This window comes from Trachemys scripta, chromosome 12 (genome assembly GCF_013100865.1).
Source record: "Trachemys scripta elegans isolate TJP31775 chromosome 12, CAS_Tse_1.0, whole genome shotgun sequence".
NCBI classification, from domain to species: Eukaryota; Metazoa; Chordata; order Testudines; family Emydidae; genus Trachemys; species Trachemys scripta.
In genome coordinates, this window is record NC_048309.1 from 8,661,209 (window position 1) to 8,680,532 (window position 19,324).

The 19,324-nt window shown below is 41.5% G+C and overlaps 1 protein-coding gene across 1 annotated transcript in view; it reads right to left on the minus strand.

The window, feature by feature from the left end:
- Positions 1 to 19,324, minus strand: part of CDH4 (cadherin 4) — a 658,708-nt gene that overhangs the window by 228,892 nt on the left and 410,492 nt on the right. The window contains exons 3-4 of the mRNA XM_034787039.1: positions 17,795 to 18,018; positions 1,246 to 1,422 (exon numbers count right to left, since the gene is read on the minus strand). Coding sequence (XP_034642930.1) covers positions 1,246 to 1,422; positions 17,795 to 18,018 — 401 coding nt within the window. The remainder of the gene's footprint in view (positions 1 to 1,245; positions 1,423 to 17,794; positions 18,019 to 19,324) is intronic.

Here is a 19,324-nt window from a genome sequence, read left to right on the forward strand (position 1 = left end):
ATAAATCCTTGAGTACTATTTTTCACCCCACATCACAGTAACTGTAGTGTGACAGTATCTGCAAAAGTGTGCAACAAAGTGAATGAAATTCAAGCCTCTTTTTTAAAAACAAAATCAGGTATTAAAATATCTGACTGTCAATAATATTCTATCCCAGATTGGCTCTGTGCTCCTTGCAGAGATATTGTACCAACAACACAATTGCACCTGATTTTTGGTGGGTTGTGAATGCGCTTCTTTCAGACATTATATGACTTATCAAGTTTCCTGATACTTCTGTGGGATTGAGCAAACTGCTCTTTCTTTCCAAGTATCATGCAAAGTATCAGCTAATCAGTGTGGAACAGGTAATGACAGCAATTCATTTTAATCCAGGAAAGGGCTCGGCAAGCATTGTTTCAAGAAGAGCGGGGTGAATTTCCTGACAAGGGATGTAAATTACACACCACTGCTTTTTCAAAATTAGTTCTTAAATTCTGCAATTATGTCACAATTTTCTTCTAAAGGAAGAATTATAAAATATCAGTCAGTGAGGCTTCATTTTATTTACATTTTTTTTGACAGCTAGTATTTTTCCTTTCCGGAAACCAAAATCAGAGCTCATAAAACAAACAGTCACATGCATTTGTAATTTTGCTACATTTATCAACAGCAATCAAATGCATCCTGTAGTCCATATTTTTGTCATCCAAATGTCAACATAATGTCCCATGGGGCTATGAGCTGATCTTTATGAACACCATAGTAAGGGAAGAAACGAGCAACATGTAGTGTCTGAGCTAGTTAATGAAGGATTTCATATAGCTTTTTACATCAATTCCCTTCTGAGGCAGGCAAATGTACATCTGGATCCTGACTCTGACTGATAGTTGAGAAAGGATGCTCAGGATGTAACACCCTTTCATACTTAGGAGTCACCATTCCTGGCTTCACACCTGCAGTCATTATCCAGTTGAGAGGGTTGGCAACCTGCCATTTTGGAGAGTGGAGCCAACTTCTCCCCCCAGGATTAGCTAGAAGGAGGTGATTAAACTCCATCTGAGTTGGATTTGAGGGGAGGGAAGACTTGTATTTGCTTCAGATCGTAAGTGCTTTACCTCCAGGAGAGACGTTGGCTCAGGAAGAGAGAGAAATGAGGCTGTGTTTGATGCCAGTTCTCCCATGCTACAGACTTGGAGTGCACCTGTTATTGTACCAGACCAACCACATTATTATTATTATTATTCTTTCAATAGTTGCACTTACCCTAACCAGCTGCTGAGGGAAGGGCCCTCTTGAGTTTTCTGGCACATTGATTGGTGGGATGACCCAGTCTCTCTTTTGCCTTCTCAGCCCGTTAGAGTTCTGGGGCTGGCGCCACGGTATTAATGTGTCACTCGGTTGCGGTGCAAGATCTGTAGATGCATTTTTCTTCCCTTTTTGCTGTTTTGGCGGAAAAAGAAAGCAAGATGCAGTTAGTTCTTTCCAAGTGGGAAAAAAAAAATCACCCCTTGGGACTATTGCCACGGTGATGCTTGCTTGCATGGAATGTTAATGCGTCGCTGTAAAAATTATTGTTATTAAAATGAAGTAAACATTTCTGCATCACCGAGGCATAATAGACTTTATTGGCATCTTTGCTGCCACTTCATTTTCAATAATGTATAGAATGGTCATTACCAAATCAAACTGCTTTCCAGAATATATTGTCTTCATTATACCAATTGCAGAAAGCTTTATGAGTGTCTTGGATAAAGAAGTCTGCAATTTTTGACTAAATATAATCTACTGGGAAAACAAAAAAACAAAAATAACAAAACTCCACAAGGATGTTTTAACTCCACTGTACAACGTTAAGCTGCTCATTGGCTTTAAGAGAGTACCAATACCTTTTAGTATATGGTTTTGTGGAAGTAAGCTGCCTGTCCTAACTAATCAGGCCTAGACAATTCTTCTGCTCTGGTGTTGAAAAGGTTAATTATCACAGATCCTTCATTCTGTACATAAAATAACGTTTTTTAAACAGAACTTGATTTGGAATATATACATATGCCTTCAGTGAAGGTGTATGCGAAAAGTTGTAATATTTCACAGCCTGTAAATCATTTTCTTTTTCAGTGCGTGTGGCGGTTCTCAAGGTTTTGTGAGGGGTATTTTGTTTTATTGCAGGTTTTTGTAAAGACAAAAGGTAGCTGAGATAAAGATTGAAGAATTTTGCATTTGGCCAATTTAGGAAAATTACTGATTTTCCTCCCGGCAAACATTGGCTTTTTATTTATTTATTTTTACAGAAAATGCCATTGCCATTGGTGAAGTAGGTGGAATCACACCTGAGCGTTACAAATTCTCATTAAAATCACAGAGGGTCCATATGTGGATGTTTGTGGAGACAAAAATTATAGTTTCCCAAGCTTCTCAATCTTTTTGCCATTCTGCAAAAAATCAAATTGTAGAAAAATTATTAGAGCCAGGAAAGTGTGTGAGTTCTGAAAACAAAGTAAAGAGCTTTGTTATCTTGTGCATCCAGCTATTTTCTATAACAGGGGTCGGCAACCTTTGGCCCGCGGCCCGCCAGGGTAAGCACGCTGGTGGACCGGTTTGTTTACCTGCCGCGTCTGCAGGTTTGGCTGATCGCAGCTCCCACTGGCCGCAGTTCGCCGTTCCAGGTCAATGGGGGCGGCGGGAAGTGGTGGCCAGCACATCCCTCGGCCCATGCCGCTTCCCGCCGCCCCCATTGGCCTGGAGCAGTGAACTGCAGCCAGTGGGAGCCGCGATCGGCCGAACCTGCGGACACAGCAGGTAAACAAACCGGCCCGCAGGCCAAAGGTTGCCGATCCCTGTTCTATAATGTATATCAGGCCTTCTTAAGAAGTGACTCAGGCCCAATCCTACAAACATGCACATGCTTAACTTTAAGCACATAAGCAGCCTCACTGACTTCAGTGGGACTAATTACATGCAAAAAGTTAAGCAAATGCTTAAGTGCCTTGTTGGACTGGGGCCGCAGAATATATTTACACATTAGTGATGAGTAGCACAATAATTTTACTCCTGCCACAAAAGTTACATTGATCGGTTTACTTAATTTTCCTCACTGTGGGGTGCTGCATGGAATAAGATATATAGGGAAAGATTATAATTAATTAATTATGTGGGCAAATTAAATTATTTAGACATCACACTATTTGATTTACAGGTGCACAGTGAGTTGGATTTGCACCTGCAAGTCACTGCTGGCTCAAAAAAATATGAGTGCAAATTTGGATGATGCAAATAGTGCCTAAAAATAGGTTACCATTTTAAAATCTGGGTGGATACTGACCTTGGCTGTGATGCTGTATTCCTTGTGCACCCAAAATGCCCATTGACCTCAATGATGTTTGATGTATTTGAGAGAAATTTGGAAAAAATGTTTAGCACAAACCTTAATGATGAGCTAATTTTTCAAAATATTTAGCCCATTTTCCTTCAAAAAATTTCAGCGTGAGAAAATTTTCAACCAACTCTAACACTAATCCTGGTAACTATAGTGATCAGCCTTAGGACCTGATATGGCCATGGTTTTGTATGCCTTTACTCAAAAGCACCACCACTATTGTAGCATCAGTACTTTGCCGATCACTACTGGGATACATTTGGAAGAGCACTAACTTTAGCAAGTGATGAATAAGGAAACAGCATCATAGTATGGCTCTTGGAGGCACTTCCAGTCTGTTTTAGGACAGGGGTCGGCACGGGCGAGGGATGTGCTGGCTGCGGCTTCCCGCCGTTCCCATTGGCCCTGGACGGCGAACCGCAGCCAGTGGGGACCGTGATTGGCCGAACCTGCCCCATCAGCAGGTAAATAAACTGGCCCGGCCTGCCAGGGTGCTTATCCTGGTGAGCCGCATGCCAAACGTTGCCCACCCCTGTTTTAGGATAAAGTAGGTGCTTTTGACATTACCACTAGTAAACCATTCATGAAGTACAATATTTCCGATAGGGTCCCTTCTACTTTAGCATCACAGATGCTTTCCCTCAACCACTGATAAGAGGCAGTATTAAATAAAGAAAATATTCAGAAATGAGTGTCTTTAGAATAGGCCTATCAGATGCTAGCTATGGGGAAGTCTATACTTCTTTTTTTTTTTTTTTTAAATTTTTAATTGGTTTGCAGTTCCCAAGCGGGGTTCCTCTGAGGAGCAGGTATTTGGATCAGTTTACATAATTGGCATGTGAGTGTGGGGACAGATTATGAAGGAACGGTCAAATAATTTGTGCTCTGCTGAGTTCACACAGTGGAACGCGTCTGAACTAAAGACAGACTTGAGAATTAACACGAATCCCAAAGCTCTGTGTATACTGAAATAATTAGTGTCAGCTCGGCAAGGCAGTACCAGCCTTTTTAGTCTTTGCTGGCAGGTGACTAGACAGTGACTAGCTTCCTTGTTGCCCTGATGATGTTTTCCTACATTAGAATACATTGTTGACATGTCTCTGAATTTGCTATGCGGAATTTCAAAAAGGGCCTCTCAACAACAATCTTATTTATAAAAACCCAACAACTCTTTTTCATCTTCATTTGTTGATGTGTTCTAACGGTCTTAATTTCTCTTGTGTTGTTTAAATAAGTTGAACATGTTTTTCTGCTGTTTCAAAAACTGTGAGACAAATGTTGTAACAAAGTCTGGTGAGAATGAATGCCAGACCTGTTCATTCTTCTGACTGAAATATCTAAGAATTTCTCAGGAATAGCAACAACGATCAATTATAAACACCAGCAATCTATCATGTTCTTTTGAACGTGCAAGGATCTAATGCCCAACTCAAATGTGGAATGTAAATATGGAAGCTTAATTATACTAATTGCTAATCCAGCTCACAATTTCATTTTTTCGCTGTGAAAGAGTTTTCGCTTAGCTAACTCCTTGGGCTCGGAGATATATGATCTATCTATCTAGATATTTACACAGGCCTCATTGTCATGGTATCTGAGCACCTCACGATCAGTAGTGTATGTATCCTCACAACATCCATGTAGAGATTCTGTTACTCCCATTTTACCTATGGAGAACGAAGGGACAGAGAGACTTGCCTGATGTCATGCGGGGAGTCTGTACCTGAGGAGGAACTTGAACACAGGTCTCCAAAGGCTGAAGCTAATGACTTAACCACTGGACCATCCTTCCTTTCTACTCTCTTAATACTGAGAGTTCCACTTTAATCTCCCCCCCCCCACCTCATTTTCTTTCAGGCCATATTCTGAGCCTGGCTCTCTGTTCTACCTGAACTGCGTTTGTTGCAGGAAGAGGGGAAGGTGCGATGGTGGCTGCAATGTGGCTATTTGTACTATCAGCAGAATTTATGCTACTCTACACCAGGACCTGCTACAAGGCAACAGCATTCCACCCACACTCCCTCCCTTTGCTACATTCCCTGGAGCAGGAGAAAGGGCCAGAATGGAATGCAGATTTGGGCCCTCTTGTCTTTTATTTATGTAGGGCCAAATTATGTTGAGGGCAGAGGACGCTGTACAGCTGTAAACACAGGGAGAGACATTGCCTCAGGAGCTGTCTCCTCAGCGTGCGGTCCTCTCCTACAACCAACCAGCTCTGCGGTTCAGCGTGGATGGGATGTGTGGGGGCATCACTCCACTTTATCATCCTTTATGGAGTGATGTATACCTCGTGCAATCCCTGTGTTCCCCCAAAAGCAGGGACTATGCATGTCCCTAACCTTTGTGCTCGGGGTGCATATAGGCAAATGGTCACCTTGTACTCTCCCTACTCCCAGGCAATTGAATAAGGGACAGGCACAATGTGCCACTTACTTTGGGGCCTACATTTGCAACAGTATCATCTTTTCTCCTGCTGCTTCTCTACACACTTAGTGGATACAAACTCAGTGTGACATTTGCCTTTTGCAGATCATTACTCGGTAATCACTGGATCTATTTTAGCTGTTTATAGGGTCCCTAACAGGTTGGCATAAGTGGGATACCCCCTGGTGCATTTCAGACAGATTTAGGGGAATTCCCTGTATCATGACCATGCGAGGAATGAAAACAGAGTCCTCTGGATTATATTTATACTGCACCTCATTCTGCAACAGGAGGGAAAACACATGCCAAACCAGGAATCTAATTCTACTTTCTGCCAGTGGTTTCTATCCATCCTGGATGTTATGAGGTGGCCTTTAAAATGTGTAGTGGTGTGGTCAAGCGCTGTACATTGAACAGTCAAATTAGGGCATCAGCAACACTTCGTCGATTAAAGGAAGCAATAAAGGCAGCACCGTAATTCAGTAACGGCACCTGTTTCCTTGGGACATTGCTGAATCAGAGAAGTAGGTAGGAACAAAAGCTTGGAGTTGGACCAAAGCCCTTGAGTCAAAGAAAGGAGACTGAAGACAAAGTATGGGGCCAAAGGAAAACTGTTGCGGGGCAGACTAGGCTGGAAAGCAAATTTGTTATAAATTCAGAATTAGTGTGATTTGGTGCCTTAATATTCACGTTTCAGCAATAACTGTACATACGTGTAGTTAGGACAAAGGTATCAGGGCAGATTTATTAAGAACTGCTCCGGAAAGGACTGTGAGGTTAGCAATGTTATCTGTATTATTTAGATAGTAGGTTCTTTTGGGCAGAGACCATCTTTTTGTTCTGTGTTTGTACAAAGGAGTCCTTGCCCATGACTGGGGCTCCTAGGAGCTACTGCACTACAAATAATCAAACAGGTAAATTTTTTGTTAATAAAGTAACATTTCTTCCCCTGAAAAGCCAAATACAATAAATAAATAAATAAATAAATAAATCACATTTTCAGTATTCACTGTGCGCTCCCGTTATTTTAAAATGGAGCAATGGTTCCCCTTCTCTTCTAAACGAAGGGCCAGAGTCCCACATCCTTACGCTGAGTAGCCCCCTAACTTTTCAAGCAGTCCTAGTAAAATCAGAGTGTTTGAGTAGCAAAGCTGCTATCCCAGCCCACCCCCTTGTGTTCACATATAGCGCTGCAGCAACTTTTGCCTCAGTTTCCCCCACGGTGCTTTGTCCTACTTCAGTTGTAGGAGAGGCCTGGCCCAGCAACCAGACCACTTTACAGTGTCCAGCCCCTTCTGGGGCCTCGGAGCCTGTTACTAAAGTCCATCCAAAACTCTGAAAACAACCAAACCTTCAGCCCAGCCACTTCTTCCTCACAGACACACCTCAAATGCTGTAGTCTTTCCATGCCTCATCACAGGTTCTTATGCCTGAAACATCCCCAGTACCCAAGGGCTGGCATACTCCTCCCCTTTCTAAGCAGTTCAGGCAGGTGCCGCTCATCAGGTTTCCTGCCTCCAGTCAGACCCAGTTCATTCTGGGAGTAGCCTGTCTGCTCTTCTCCCCATTCTGAAGTTCAGCCTTCTTCCGGGCTGCTCCTAGAAAATAAGAACTCCCCACTTCCAACTGGGCTCACCCAGCTCTTTATGGAAAGCCCCCAGCACTCCCCCGCCTGAGTCTGATAACTAAGTTGAGCTACCTGGACCTCCAGCAGATGTGTGTATATGTGTGGGTGGGGGAGATAGTTGATCCATTACAGGCTAAACCCTTAAAGGGCCAGCCAGCCTGTGACAGTGCATAAAGGTGGCAGAATCTGGCCCTACATTTGTAACAAGGGGAAATGTCCTCTACGTTCTGTGTTTTCCTTGCAGCATATTTACTGTTAATAGGTTTATAAATTATCCCACAATATTTTCACTTTTAAAATATACTGTTACTTGTTAAGGGCTGGATCCAATGCCCATGGAAGTCAATGTGTGTCCTTCAATTGACGTCAGTGGATACTGGGTAAAGTCCTACGTGCTAACAGGGTGTTCGGAACTGAATGAGATGCAGAAGACAGTGTCCCTGCCTTCAATCTTTAATATTAGACAAACTCCTTTTGTTCCCAGGACAATCCATGTGTCAGCGCCTGGTCTCATTGAAGTCCATAACTGGAGCTTTGTTATTGACTTCAATGGGAGTAAGTCTGGGTCCCATGTTTCCTGGTTCATTCTCACCTTGAACTTAAATGAGTGTGGATGTATAGTCTTGTCTACACTAGGTGTTCTTCTGAACACTGGTATTTAATGCTCATGTAGACGAGACTCTAGGTGACTTCCAGATTTTAAAACTAATTTGTCTATACTACGGACATTACAGTGAGACAACTGTACAGCTGCAGCTGCGCCTCTGTAAGGTCTCCTGTGTGGCCACTCTATGCCAGTGGGAGAGAGCTCTCCTGCTGGCATAATTAAACCACCCCTAACGAGCGGCGGTAGCTATGTCAGCAGCAGAGCGTCTCCTGCTGACATAGCGCTGTCCACACCTGCGCTTTTGTCAGTGAAAGTTTTGTCGGTCAGGGGTGTGTTTTTTCACACCACTGACTGACAAAACTTTTACTGACAAAAGTGCTAATGTAGACAAAGTCTAAGCAAGTTTAGCTGATGCTTCTTAAAACACCAGAGGTTCCTTGGAGCTCTGGCTTTACTGGGCTTCTGCCTGTCTATCTCCTGACTTAAAGAACTCAGAGATTCCTCATTTCCATTTTGCATTGTCTGCAAAGGCCAGGAGTACCCACTAGGCTGACGGCTGGGTTTAAATACTTGCTATTGTTAGTTTGTGGCTTGTCAAACTTTAATGGGTGGCCTGTTGTGCTAAGTGTAACTCCCATTTACAAAATAGACCTAAGAAGAAAATAACTCACATAAGATGAATGGCACTAGGGATTCCAATAACCACAATTACCATCTCAGATAGCAAAGAGAAAGTTGCGCCACAATCTTTTCACTTGTCCACAAATAAAATCAGTGTGTGTGAAGTAACACCAGCTTTCACCTTCCGCTACACTTAGCAGTAACCAGTCCAGCCAGCTGGCACCTCTCCCCTTCCAGCCAACCTGTCTTTGATATCTGTCAGCCTCTGGCTACAGAGACATCTGGAAGTTATTATCCAGCAGAGCGTATCACAATCCCATTTACATAATATAATATAATATATTTTGTGTTCCTGCTTAGCTGAACATTTTGGATCGCACTAACATTTGGGTAAATAAGCCGCCATTCTCTGCATATAAATAATATTGCGTCTTAAAGTGTATTCTTTAAAGATTATTAATTTTATAGCGATCAGCCCTAGAAATGAAACATTTCCCATTCAGTGCTGAAATATATTACTCTTGCTTCGTGAATAAACAATAACCATGGTGGGAAGAGAGGGAAAAGTGTTTTCATTTCCAAAATATCAATATTATTTATGACTTGCTTGTGTTTTTCTGATTTGTTAGTCTTATTATTTTCATTGCCTCTTTATAGCTTTGGGTCAGACACATTTCAGAAGATAAATAATCTGTTTTTTTGTTTTGTTTTTATTGTCAAACCCAATATTTTACTGAGGTTAGATTTTTTAAAAAATAAATGACAAGTCTCTAGAGAACAATCTTCAATCCAGTCCTCCAACATATATCTCTTCTTCCTGCACACCAATACACATTTTGAAAGGTGGCACCATTTCCTTCCTCCCAGCATATTTATTTAAAAGTATTTATTCTGAAGCATTTTAGCTGGTTTCCATGGTAGCTATGGGAATGACAGCAGAAAATGCTATTTACCAAACCACAAAATAAAACAATGAAAATATATCTAAGTTCTTTAACAAAGAGAACACGAGAATGGTGCTGAATAAACATGTGCATGAATTCTGTTCTGAGGAGACAACAGTTTGCTGACATCAGTGATGGTAGCAGAGGAAGAATAAGGCCCTTTTCTTCAAAATACACCTTTTTTCTACTTTTGATCTTTTAGCAGTGAGAGTGATTTCATTTTGTGTTGTCACGCAGCATAATGAAAGGTTTTCAGAACAAAAGGAGAATTTATTTTAGGGTAATTGATTCTTTTGTATTTAGGTCATTGCTGAATTCGCCAAAGTTGAAGGCAGGGGGGGTAAATGTGGTAGACGGATGACCCTTCTTATTTTAGACCTTCTTTTACTACAGTCAGTTTAGTTTAAGCTGTTGTGTTGGAACTGTGCAGGTGAGGAATCCAAAATCTGTTTTTCTCTGTTGTTTTCCTATCGGAAGTCTATTATGGCTACTTATCAGCCATATTTACAAATAGTTGTAAGCTCTGTGGTGAATTTAATCAAAGATAGCTTCACGTCACGTCCCATTAGCATCAAAGCATAAATTGCTATTCATGAATGATTTGTGTCAAAGTGCTCTGAAAACTGGCATTTTAGCAGCAAGATGCTCCAATGTGCACAGTACTTCAGCAGGGGCATTAAATTAATGTGTTGCAGAGAAGCCACTAATTGACAATAAGACGTGATTTTGGCAGTGTATTTCCACTTTAAAGATAATGTACAGTGTTCAGATACAGAGAAGATCCACCTCTGCTCCTAAAACTATATTAATAATTTCTGGTGCAAACAGGAATAGGAGGAACCAATCCAGCCCGGATATTTCAAGTGCCAAATCAAGCTGTTTGATCATTGCTATTTACAAAAGCGAACAGTGGAATCTGAGTATTTGTGACCTTTATCAAATCTGGCTACACACAGTCAAGAATGTTATGTTTGGTTAGGAACTCATTAAACAAAATTACCTCTCAGTTTATAGAAACCGTACAATTACAGTATAAAACATTTTTAATTAAATCAGCTAGTTAAGCAAAAATTTATTACTTTCTTTTTTTAATCTGTTAACAGTGTGGCTGTATAGAACAGATCACATTAGAGTCAATTAGTAAGAAAAATTGTCAGATTTGGCAAGTCACACAGACTTCCAGAACACATCAGCTGACAGACAGGAAAAAGTTTGAGCGAGATTCTAACAGAGCCATCTTCCCTTAACGGAGGAGATTATGCCCTGCAAAATGCGCACACATGTATTATGCATGCCAAATCCATCACTGGCATGAGGAAACCAGTGCGCTTATGTGACCAAACCGTGCAACCGGCTGTATGCATGTGCTGTTTGTGCTGTGCATGAAAAATGCCTTGTGCATGCAAATGTAGGATTCTGCAGTCACAACAAGTGCGTGTGCATATTATGCATCTGGCGGGTTGGATAGGCTTTGAAAATTTGGTTCCCTCTAACTAATAATGCAAATACAATCATCTTTGTGGAGATGCTTCTTAACACTGTACAAAAGCTTCTTAGCACTGTAAACCAGTTTAGGAAAGAAAAGAAAGATGGATATCGGATACATCTGAAAGCACAAGAGAGAATTTTTAGGGAGGCAGAATGCCCCTCAGCCAATCTCCATGATTCAAACCCGTCCCCATCCAATGGCAGGAGTGGGCGGGACAAGTTTCATTACCTTGTTGCCGTGTGAGTTAGCCCATCCCCTGTGCATGGGGGAAGAGACTGGTATGGGAGGGAGGGAAAGAGAATGAAGCAGCATTTCCCCCATGTCCCATATACACATTCTGCGGCCCAGTAGGAGGGGGAGGGAAAAATACAGCAGTGTGTATAGCGCTACCCCCGCTTCTCCTGCTTGGGATCTTCCCCCTGTATTCTCCCCCGCCCCACCCAGAGAACAGAGAAAAGTGTGTTTCATTGCCCCCAGACTCATCAAAGGCACATCCTGGCTGGCAACGGCGTAAACAAGCCCTATTCTGAACAAATCTCTTCTTTCTTATTGAGGTATTTCAATCTTTTATATATGTGATCCAACGGGTGGAAAACACTTTAGACAGCTAGCAAGAGTAAAACTCCACAGATGATAACGTAAGGGCGGTAACTCGGGAAAATAGCCTTAACAGTCAATTGGCACTGATTCCACAAGATTTTCATGTTCATGGTGTGTAGCAGCTGATTCTACATCTGGTTCCTGAAAGAATGCCAAAATGAGATAGGACGTAGCACAACGTAGGCAGGGCTTACGTGAGTATTGATTTTTTAGGCACAGATATCTCTACTTTTTTGCTTGTGCTGGTGCATATGCATGTATTTGCAAGGTTTTAGTTGCACAATTTCCATTGACTTCACAAAATCCCTCTTCAGTTATGAGAACTGGGGAGGACAGGGCAGGAAGACAATAGTATTTACAAAGAGAAAAACTGAAGTAAAAACAGATTTCTCCTTGGATAAGTTACTGACAACAACAAGGGTTGCCATAACACTTCTTGTATCCCCAACCCCTTCTGCTGTGAACTCTCTTCTCTGTTTCCGTGATATCAATATTAATGTATAGAGTGATAATTACAGAAAAATTAAATACAGTAATGAAGGGAAAACAGTCTGTCACAACTGATTTCATGGGTTTCAGCACATATGTATAAGGGGGGAAAAAGTTCAGCTTGCCCTTTATGGGCCAAATCCTCAGCTGGTGAAAATCAACATAGATCCACTGACTTCAAAGAAGTGGGTGGAGAGGACTGGCATAGACAGCAATGAGGATCTCAGTAACTGCATTTTGTATAGACTGGAAGGGGAGGTGTGGAAGGCTAGGAAGTAGATGGATATAGAATCATCCATAGTCTTTAGGAAGATTTCAGGGTGTGCACATATGAAACATGGGGTATTCTGAAGACTGATATCTTCAGCTCTATCACTGTTTACAAGCATATAGTTTTCATCCTTTGCATTTGGTTAATTGAATATGCATTTGATAGAAAAACATAGTACATGTTCTTAGCAAAGCCAACAATGCATAGCTAATTCCAGATAAGTAAAGCCAGCAAGCTGACTTTGTTTTCTTCTAGAATATTATCCCACTCAAGTTTATCTTTTCATAAATGCTGACGTGAGCTATAAGGGCCTAATATTAGTTCCATAAACAACAATTTCTTGTTTGCAAACTATACCCACAGGTCCCATTGACACTTTCAATTGCAACAACAGCCAGTCAGATGAGAACAGTGTGAAAAACTTTATCTTAGGTATTTACTGTTATGCTAGAATATCGCTCAGTTTCCTCTGGGGTAATTCAGCACTCCAGTGGGAAATATGTGACCTCATTTGCATTTTCTAATTGAATTGCTATCAGGTTTCCTGCAAGACTGAACAAAAAAAAAGTTCCTACAGTTACTAACACCACTTGTACTCACCAGAAAAAAGTTTACCTTCAAGTAGTTGTTAAAAAAAAATATTCTCTATGGCTCATAAAATGGGTTTTATACTTACCCTGACTTTTATCATAATCTAATGAAACTTAGATTCTGTAGTTAAAAGCCTTGTATTACAGTGGTGAACACTGAAAATTTGTCAGGCCAGCGATGCCTAGGATAAATAGCTGTTACCTCATGTTTATGCAGCATTCCTTATCGATCCTTCAAGAATGAGGTTATGTTATCTCTAAGGTAATTAGCAAATTTTATGGGTGTAAAACAAACGAGAGGAAACAGAGCCATAGTGTAAGCGTTGCTCAGCTTTAAAAATGTCAGTTTTCACCAAGCGCAACCATGCTGCTGTTACTGAGATACATGGATAATAACAAAATCTCGAATTCTCCGGTGAACAGCTTGCAGGTAGACTGCAGCAGCAGCACAGTGCCCTTCTGAATTCAATGGCAGCCTCACTGCAGAGCAGCCGTCTACCAGCACGCTGTCCAGTGGGAAGGCTTCTCAAACACCATGATGTTTCTGTCTAAGCTCCATCTATGGCCCTGTTGTCAATATTTGAGAGCCTCCCAATCATTAAAGAATGCATCCTGACAACACTACAGCAGGGGATTCAGGGGGCCTGGGGCAAAGCAATTTCGGGGGCCCCTTCCATAAAAAAATAGTTGCAATATTATAGAAAACTCATGGGGGCCTCTGCAGGGCTCGGGGCCTGTGGCAAATTGCCCCATTTGTCCCCCCGGGCAGCCCTGCACTACAGAGAGGTAGGGCCGTGCCATTATCTCCATTTTAAGTGACTTGCCAAAGAGCCCACACCCAGAGAGTGCATGGCAGAGCAGGGATCTGATCCTATGTCTCCTCAGTTTCAGGCTAGTGCCCTAACCACTGGATCAACCTTCCTCTCTATAAGGGTTGCACTGTAGTAACCATTAGGACCCCCACCTTTTCATGTTCTCTGTATGTATATATATATATATATATATATCCTTACTATATGTTCCATTCTATGCATCCGATGAAGGGGGTTTTAGCCCAAGAAAGCTTATGCTCAAATAAATTTGTTAGTCTCTAAGGGCTTGTCTATACTTACGCGCTGGTTCGGCGGCAGGCAATCGAACTTCTGGGTTCGATTTATCGCGTCTTGTCTGGACACGATAAATCGAACTCAGAAGTGCTCCCCGTCGACTCCGGTAATCCTGCTCGCCACGAGGAGTACGCAGAGTCGACGGGGAAGCCTGCCTGCCGGGTCTGGACCGCGGTAAGTTCGAACTAAGGTACGTCGACTTCAGCTACGTTATTCACGTAGCTGAAGTTGCGTACCTTAGTTCGATTTGGGGGTTTAGTGTAGACCAAGCCTAAGGTGCCACAGGTACTCCTGGTTTTTTTCATTAGGACAAGCTAACTTTTGAATGGTGCCCACTCCAGGTAGGCCAATAATTTCCTTATGGAATTTTAATTCATTGATAATTCTGAACCAAATTTTGTTTCCCCCTTCAATGAATATGCTGGTGGGTGGGGTGGAGGTGGGGATGGGGGTGGGAAGGGGCGGAGAAGCAGAGGAATATGACACTTCTATTTTGCCCAGTATACCTCTGCAAGAGTCAGTCATAGTTGGTCTGCAATCCCCAAGGAGCATGAGGAGTTACAGGTCAGTGCTAACCAGCCCCAAAGGGGATGTCTGTATTAGGAATAAAGGCCAGCAAACTCTGAGAGCAGACGGCTGGGTAAGAGACTTAATACCAGCAATTTTTAATGATCCAGGAGCTACAGATCACCTACACAAAATCGCTCACAGATTTCCAAAGTAAAATGGATGATTTTGATGGTCTACACCAGTGTTTCTCAACAATTGGTCCGTGGATCGGCGTCGGTCCCTAAAATCTCCCTGACACAATTTAGGAAGGCAGCAAGCCGGTCCCTAGTATCAAAGAGGTTGAGAAACACTGGTCTATACCGCAACACAGATCACAGGTAATGGTTTGTTGTTCTCAGGAAACATTATTGATATTTATTTGAAGTCTTGCAGGTGAATCGGAAAAGTCCCTAAAACAGTTTTTGTAAAAGCATTTTTGCTTGAGTCGTATTATACCTTATAAAAATACATTTCAAATCTTTTCCCGTAAAAGCCATGAAATGCTGTATATTAGGGTCGTGGCCTCAAACTGGATATTGTTGGTTTTTAGCACCACATTGTTATCTTTGAAAATAATCTCATGATGTTGTTCCTTTCTTTGGTAAACAAAGTCTTATTTTGCTTACAAAAAGCATAAGGATTTAAAGAAAACACAAGTCAGATGCCTGTGATGTGGCACAATAAAACTGTCTGTGACCTTGTCATTAGTCTTGTTTTCCACAATTTTTCAGCCTCAAACTATACACTAATAAGGCTTTTAGAAAGGAACGATATGAATTTTAAAAAGCTGTGGCTCGTTCTATCTTGAACCACAGTTCAGTTTATATTAACATTAGAGGAATTTCCAGTCAAATATTTTACTAAAGCAGAAATGTGCATTCTCTGGGTTTTCCCAGAGCGAGAAGAAACTGTAGTACAGAGGCTGCATTACTTTGTTCCCCAATATTTAATCACTGTTAGAGAGAAATGGGCTTTCTTTTGCAGAGCTTTGTGATGAATAGATTTTTTTTTTCAATTCATTGGCAACTCTGAATTTTTTTAAATCGCTTTTAAGCTCAAACACAAAATGAAATTTTTAACGAATCAAAAAGTAAAACAAAATTTGTGCATCTCCAAAATGAAACATTTTGATTTGATTTCAAGAGTTTTATATATTTTTGTTTGGATTTTCTAAAATAAAATTAAAGGACATTTTTGAAAGAAAAAGTAATTTTGAACCAAACCATTTAAAACGTATCATTAGGAAAAATGTCAAAATGAAACTGTTTGATTTCTTAGGATTTTTTTTTTCAACTGAAACAATTCAGTGAAACCAACACAAATTCGTGGAACATTGAGGTGTATCTGTATTTTTCTCTGAAAATTTTTGCCTAGCTGGATTCTTTTGATATAATGTACAGGGCTTAGTTATGTCTTGTACAAGACAGAGCAATGCTGCAGAAGGTGGAGCAGGTGGTATATGTACATGGCTCAAAGCCTTGTAAAAGTTCTGGGTGGCTACAGAAAACAACTCCATCTAAGTGCTTTCTATCATGTCTCCCTGTGGGTGAAAACTGTCCCCAAAAGGATGGGAAGGAAGCAGGACTGTGACCGCCCAGAGAGGACTGGGTGTACTTGGGGAGGTAGAGGCACTGTCATAAAGCACGGAGAAGGACTGTGGCCTCTCTGAGCTGTCCCTGTGGTGGGGTGGCTCTGTACCATTGTCATCTACACTACGAGCTAGGATTGTGAGTCCCTTGCTCACGTACACTTACTCGCGCTGGCTCTCATTGAGTTAGCGCAGGCGTAAATAGCAGTGTCACCGCAGTAGCACTGGTAATGGCAGTGGAGGCTCAGCTGAGCCATGTGTGAAACCAGTAGGTATGTACTCAATACGGCTCAGCCATGCCTCTGCTCCTGTGGCTACACTGCTAGTAGCTCACTGAGAGCTAGTGTGAGGATGCGTACACAAGCAGGAGAAATCACACCCCTCACTCAGAGTGTAGACATAGCCTCAAGTCCATGACGAAGCCCTCAGACTGCAGGGCAGGGACTGTTCCTTCTTTTTTAGTCACCATGCACATCTATGATGTTAAATATATAATAATTAATACACTTGAGATGCGATGTCTCATGAAATTTCCCTTATGTATTGGTGGTTTTTCTAAGGCTTTGGAACTGGCCTGGGTTATTTAACTCCAGGGAGAAGGGACGTTGATGCTCAGCAGACTGCCACAAAGGTGCCATGTTGTGCCTGGTTGCCCTTTTGGCCACTGAGGGAACTAGAGAGTGTTGCTTATGAGTCAGAAACAATGCTCCAGCCCTTGTTGTATTCAAAGAAAACAAGCTAAAATCTTTTCTCTTGATCCTCACTGTGGGAGCACGCTGCATTTCCATGGGACTTTAGAGACAGACAGATTGTTCATTGCAAGACATTTATTATTATAAAATCACTGTAGAAAACTTCATGGGTCAAATTCCCCTCTCAGCTGCAGCAGTGGAAACAGAGTCAGTGGTGTTATTCCAGATTTACATCACTGCAACAGAGCAAAATGTGACCCTGGGTGTTTTGAGAAAAGGTTGCATTTAAGTTCTGGAAGGCAGTCGGTCATGGGGTCTTATTGCTATTCATTCATTCGAAGGCTTTATTTCCAGTGGAGGGACAATCTTAACTGTAAACAGCAAAGCAATTCTAGTAGGAAAAATTCTATAGACTAAAAAGCTTTTCTATATACCGGTATATCAGAACCAGGTGATCACTTAAGACTATACAAGTATGAACTGAGGAGTTTATTCTCCTCTCTAGTAACACTAAGTGAAAGCACATGTGTCAGCAGGAGAATATACTGCTAAAGAATTCTTCACAAGATGTTGGCCATGGCTTGTGGCACTACCTATTTGAAAACCTACCCTTTAAATACAGTTGTACAATACATGTAGTTCACATTCATACTATGTGCAACTTCTTTGAGAAATAGGCAACATAACAGGAAATAGGTCTAGGTATATTTAATCCTGCCTCAGTGCATGGAGATGGCCTAGATGACCTCTTGAGGTCCGTTCCAGCTCTACATTTCTATGACTCTATGAAACACCACAAGAGGCAATTTTAATCAAGGAAAGATAGCCTTAAAGGCCTTTACCTTGTGTCCATTGTGCTGTGTTTTCTCCCCAACCAGTAATCTGACCATTGTCTCCCATCTCTCTAGGGTTTGGTGGTCCCATGCAGTTACCATAAACACTGTCTGCTTCAATGGGATTTGCACCTGGTGGGCAGCATATATGGTCCCATCTGTCCTTACTTTGAAGTCCAAGTTGTTGGTTTCGAACCAAATTCCGTTGTTCCCAGGACAGTCACTAAATTTCACTAGAATAGGAGGCAAGAGACAGAGAACATGCATATCAGATAAAAAAAGCAATCAAACACGAGTTTCAGACATTTAATTTTCAGCCGCATGCTCTATATCTCTAATAACCATCAAGGAAATGATTTAACTGTTTCTTTGACCTTTCAGGAATGCTCTTGTGCTTTATCTCCATCCCCAGGGAAGAAGCTGCAGGCCATTTTTAAAGTATTTGATACAGTTTCATTCGATCTAAAACACAGCTGTTCCCCATTTCCACAAGTGGATTTCTCCCTTGTCACCGTTATCTTTTACATTCAACTAGAGTCTATTACCCCACTGTGGGTATTCTTTAGACAAATGTATTTTTTTTTTGCCCAACCCTTCAACCATTTACCTATGAGACAGATATGTATAGATGCTCAACTAAAATTTAAACACCTGTAACCATTCCATTACCAGAATAATAAAAAAATATTTTTTACACAAAGACAAATTTTAAATGTATCCCTCTGCTGGAGTCGGACAGAACTGTAATCTCTCGCTGATCTGACTGTTCGGCATATTACAGTCAAGTGAAAGAGTTGGAACTCTGAAACAAGCTACAAGCTGCAATGTACAGTCTCTCTCGCTCGCTCTCTCTATATAATCAGATCAAAGTTCTCTTATTAATAAATCTTTGAGTATTTACAAGTAGAATTAATTTAACGATGAGATTGAGAAGCACTTTTTATGCATGCCATGCTGAATATCACAAATGTTAGGTTAAAGACAAAACAAATCACCCCATATTAATTAAGCAACACAATTGACAGATTAGATAAGATTTGAACGGGCAAAGCACAATATTTTTGACTGCTCCAAGAAGCCACCAGAAAAAAACATACACTATCAAAAGAAACACATTACAGCAGTGAAAACATTTCAAGTGTTGCAAATGGATATACAGCTATCTGTCTTAGGTACTTATATGACTGCCATCACTGTCCTATGTGAGCACCTCACAATCTTTTATGTATCTATCCTCCTAATACCCCCCAAGAGGTCGGACCCCTTTTTACACAGGGAATAGAGACAGAGAGACACTTAAGATATGTCTTCATAGCAAAGAAAAACCCATGTCCCTGAGACTTGGGCTGTGGGGCTGTTTCATTGCTGCATTGACTTTGGGCTCAGTCTGGAGCCAGAGCTCTAGGTCCCTGGTGGGAGGGTCTAGGTGAGTCAGCTGGCATGGGCCAGCCGCAGGTTTTTCTTTGCTGTGTAGACATACCCGTAGGATTTTGTCTAGACAGGGACACTCAGGAAAATTAATCCAAATTAACTAAAGAT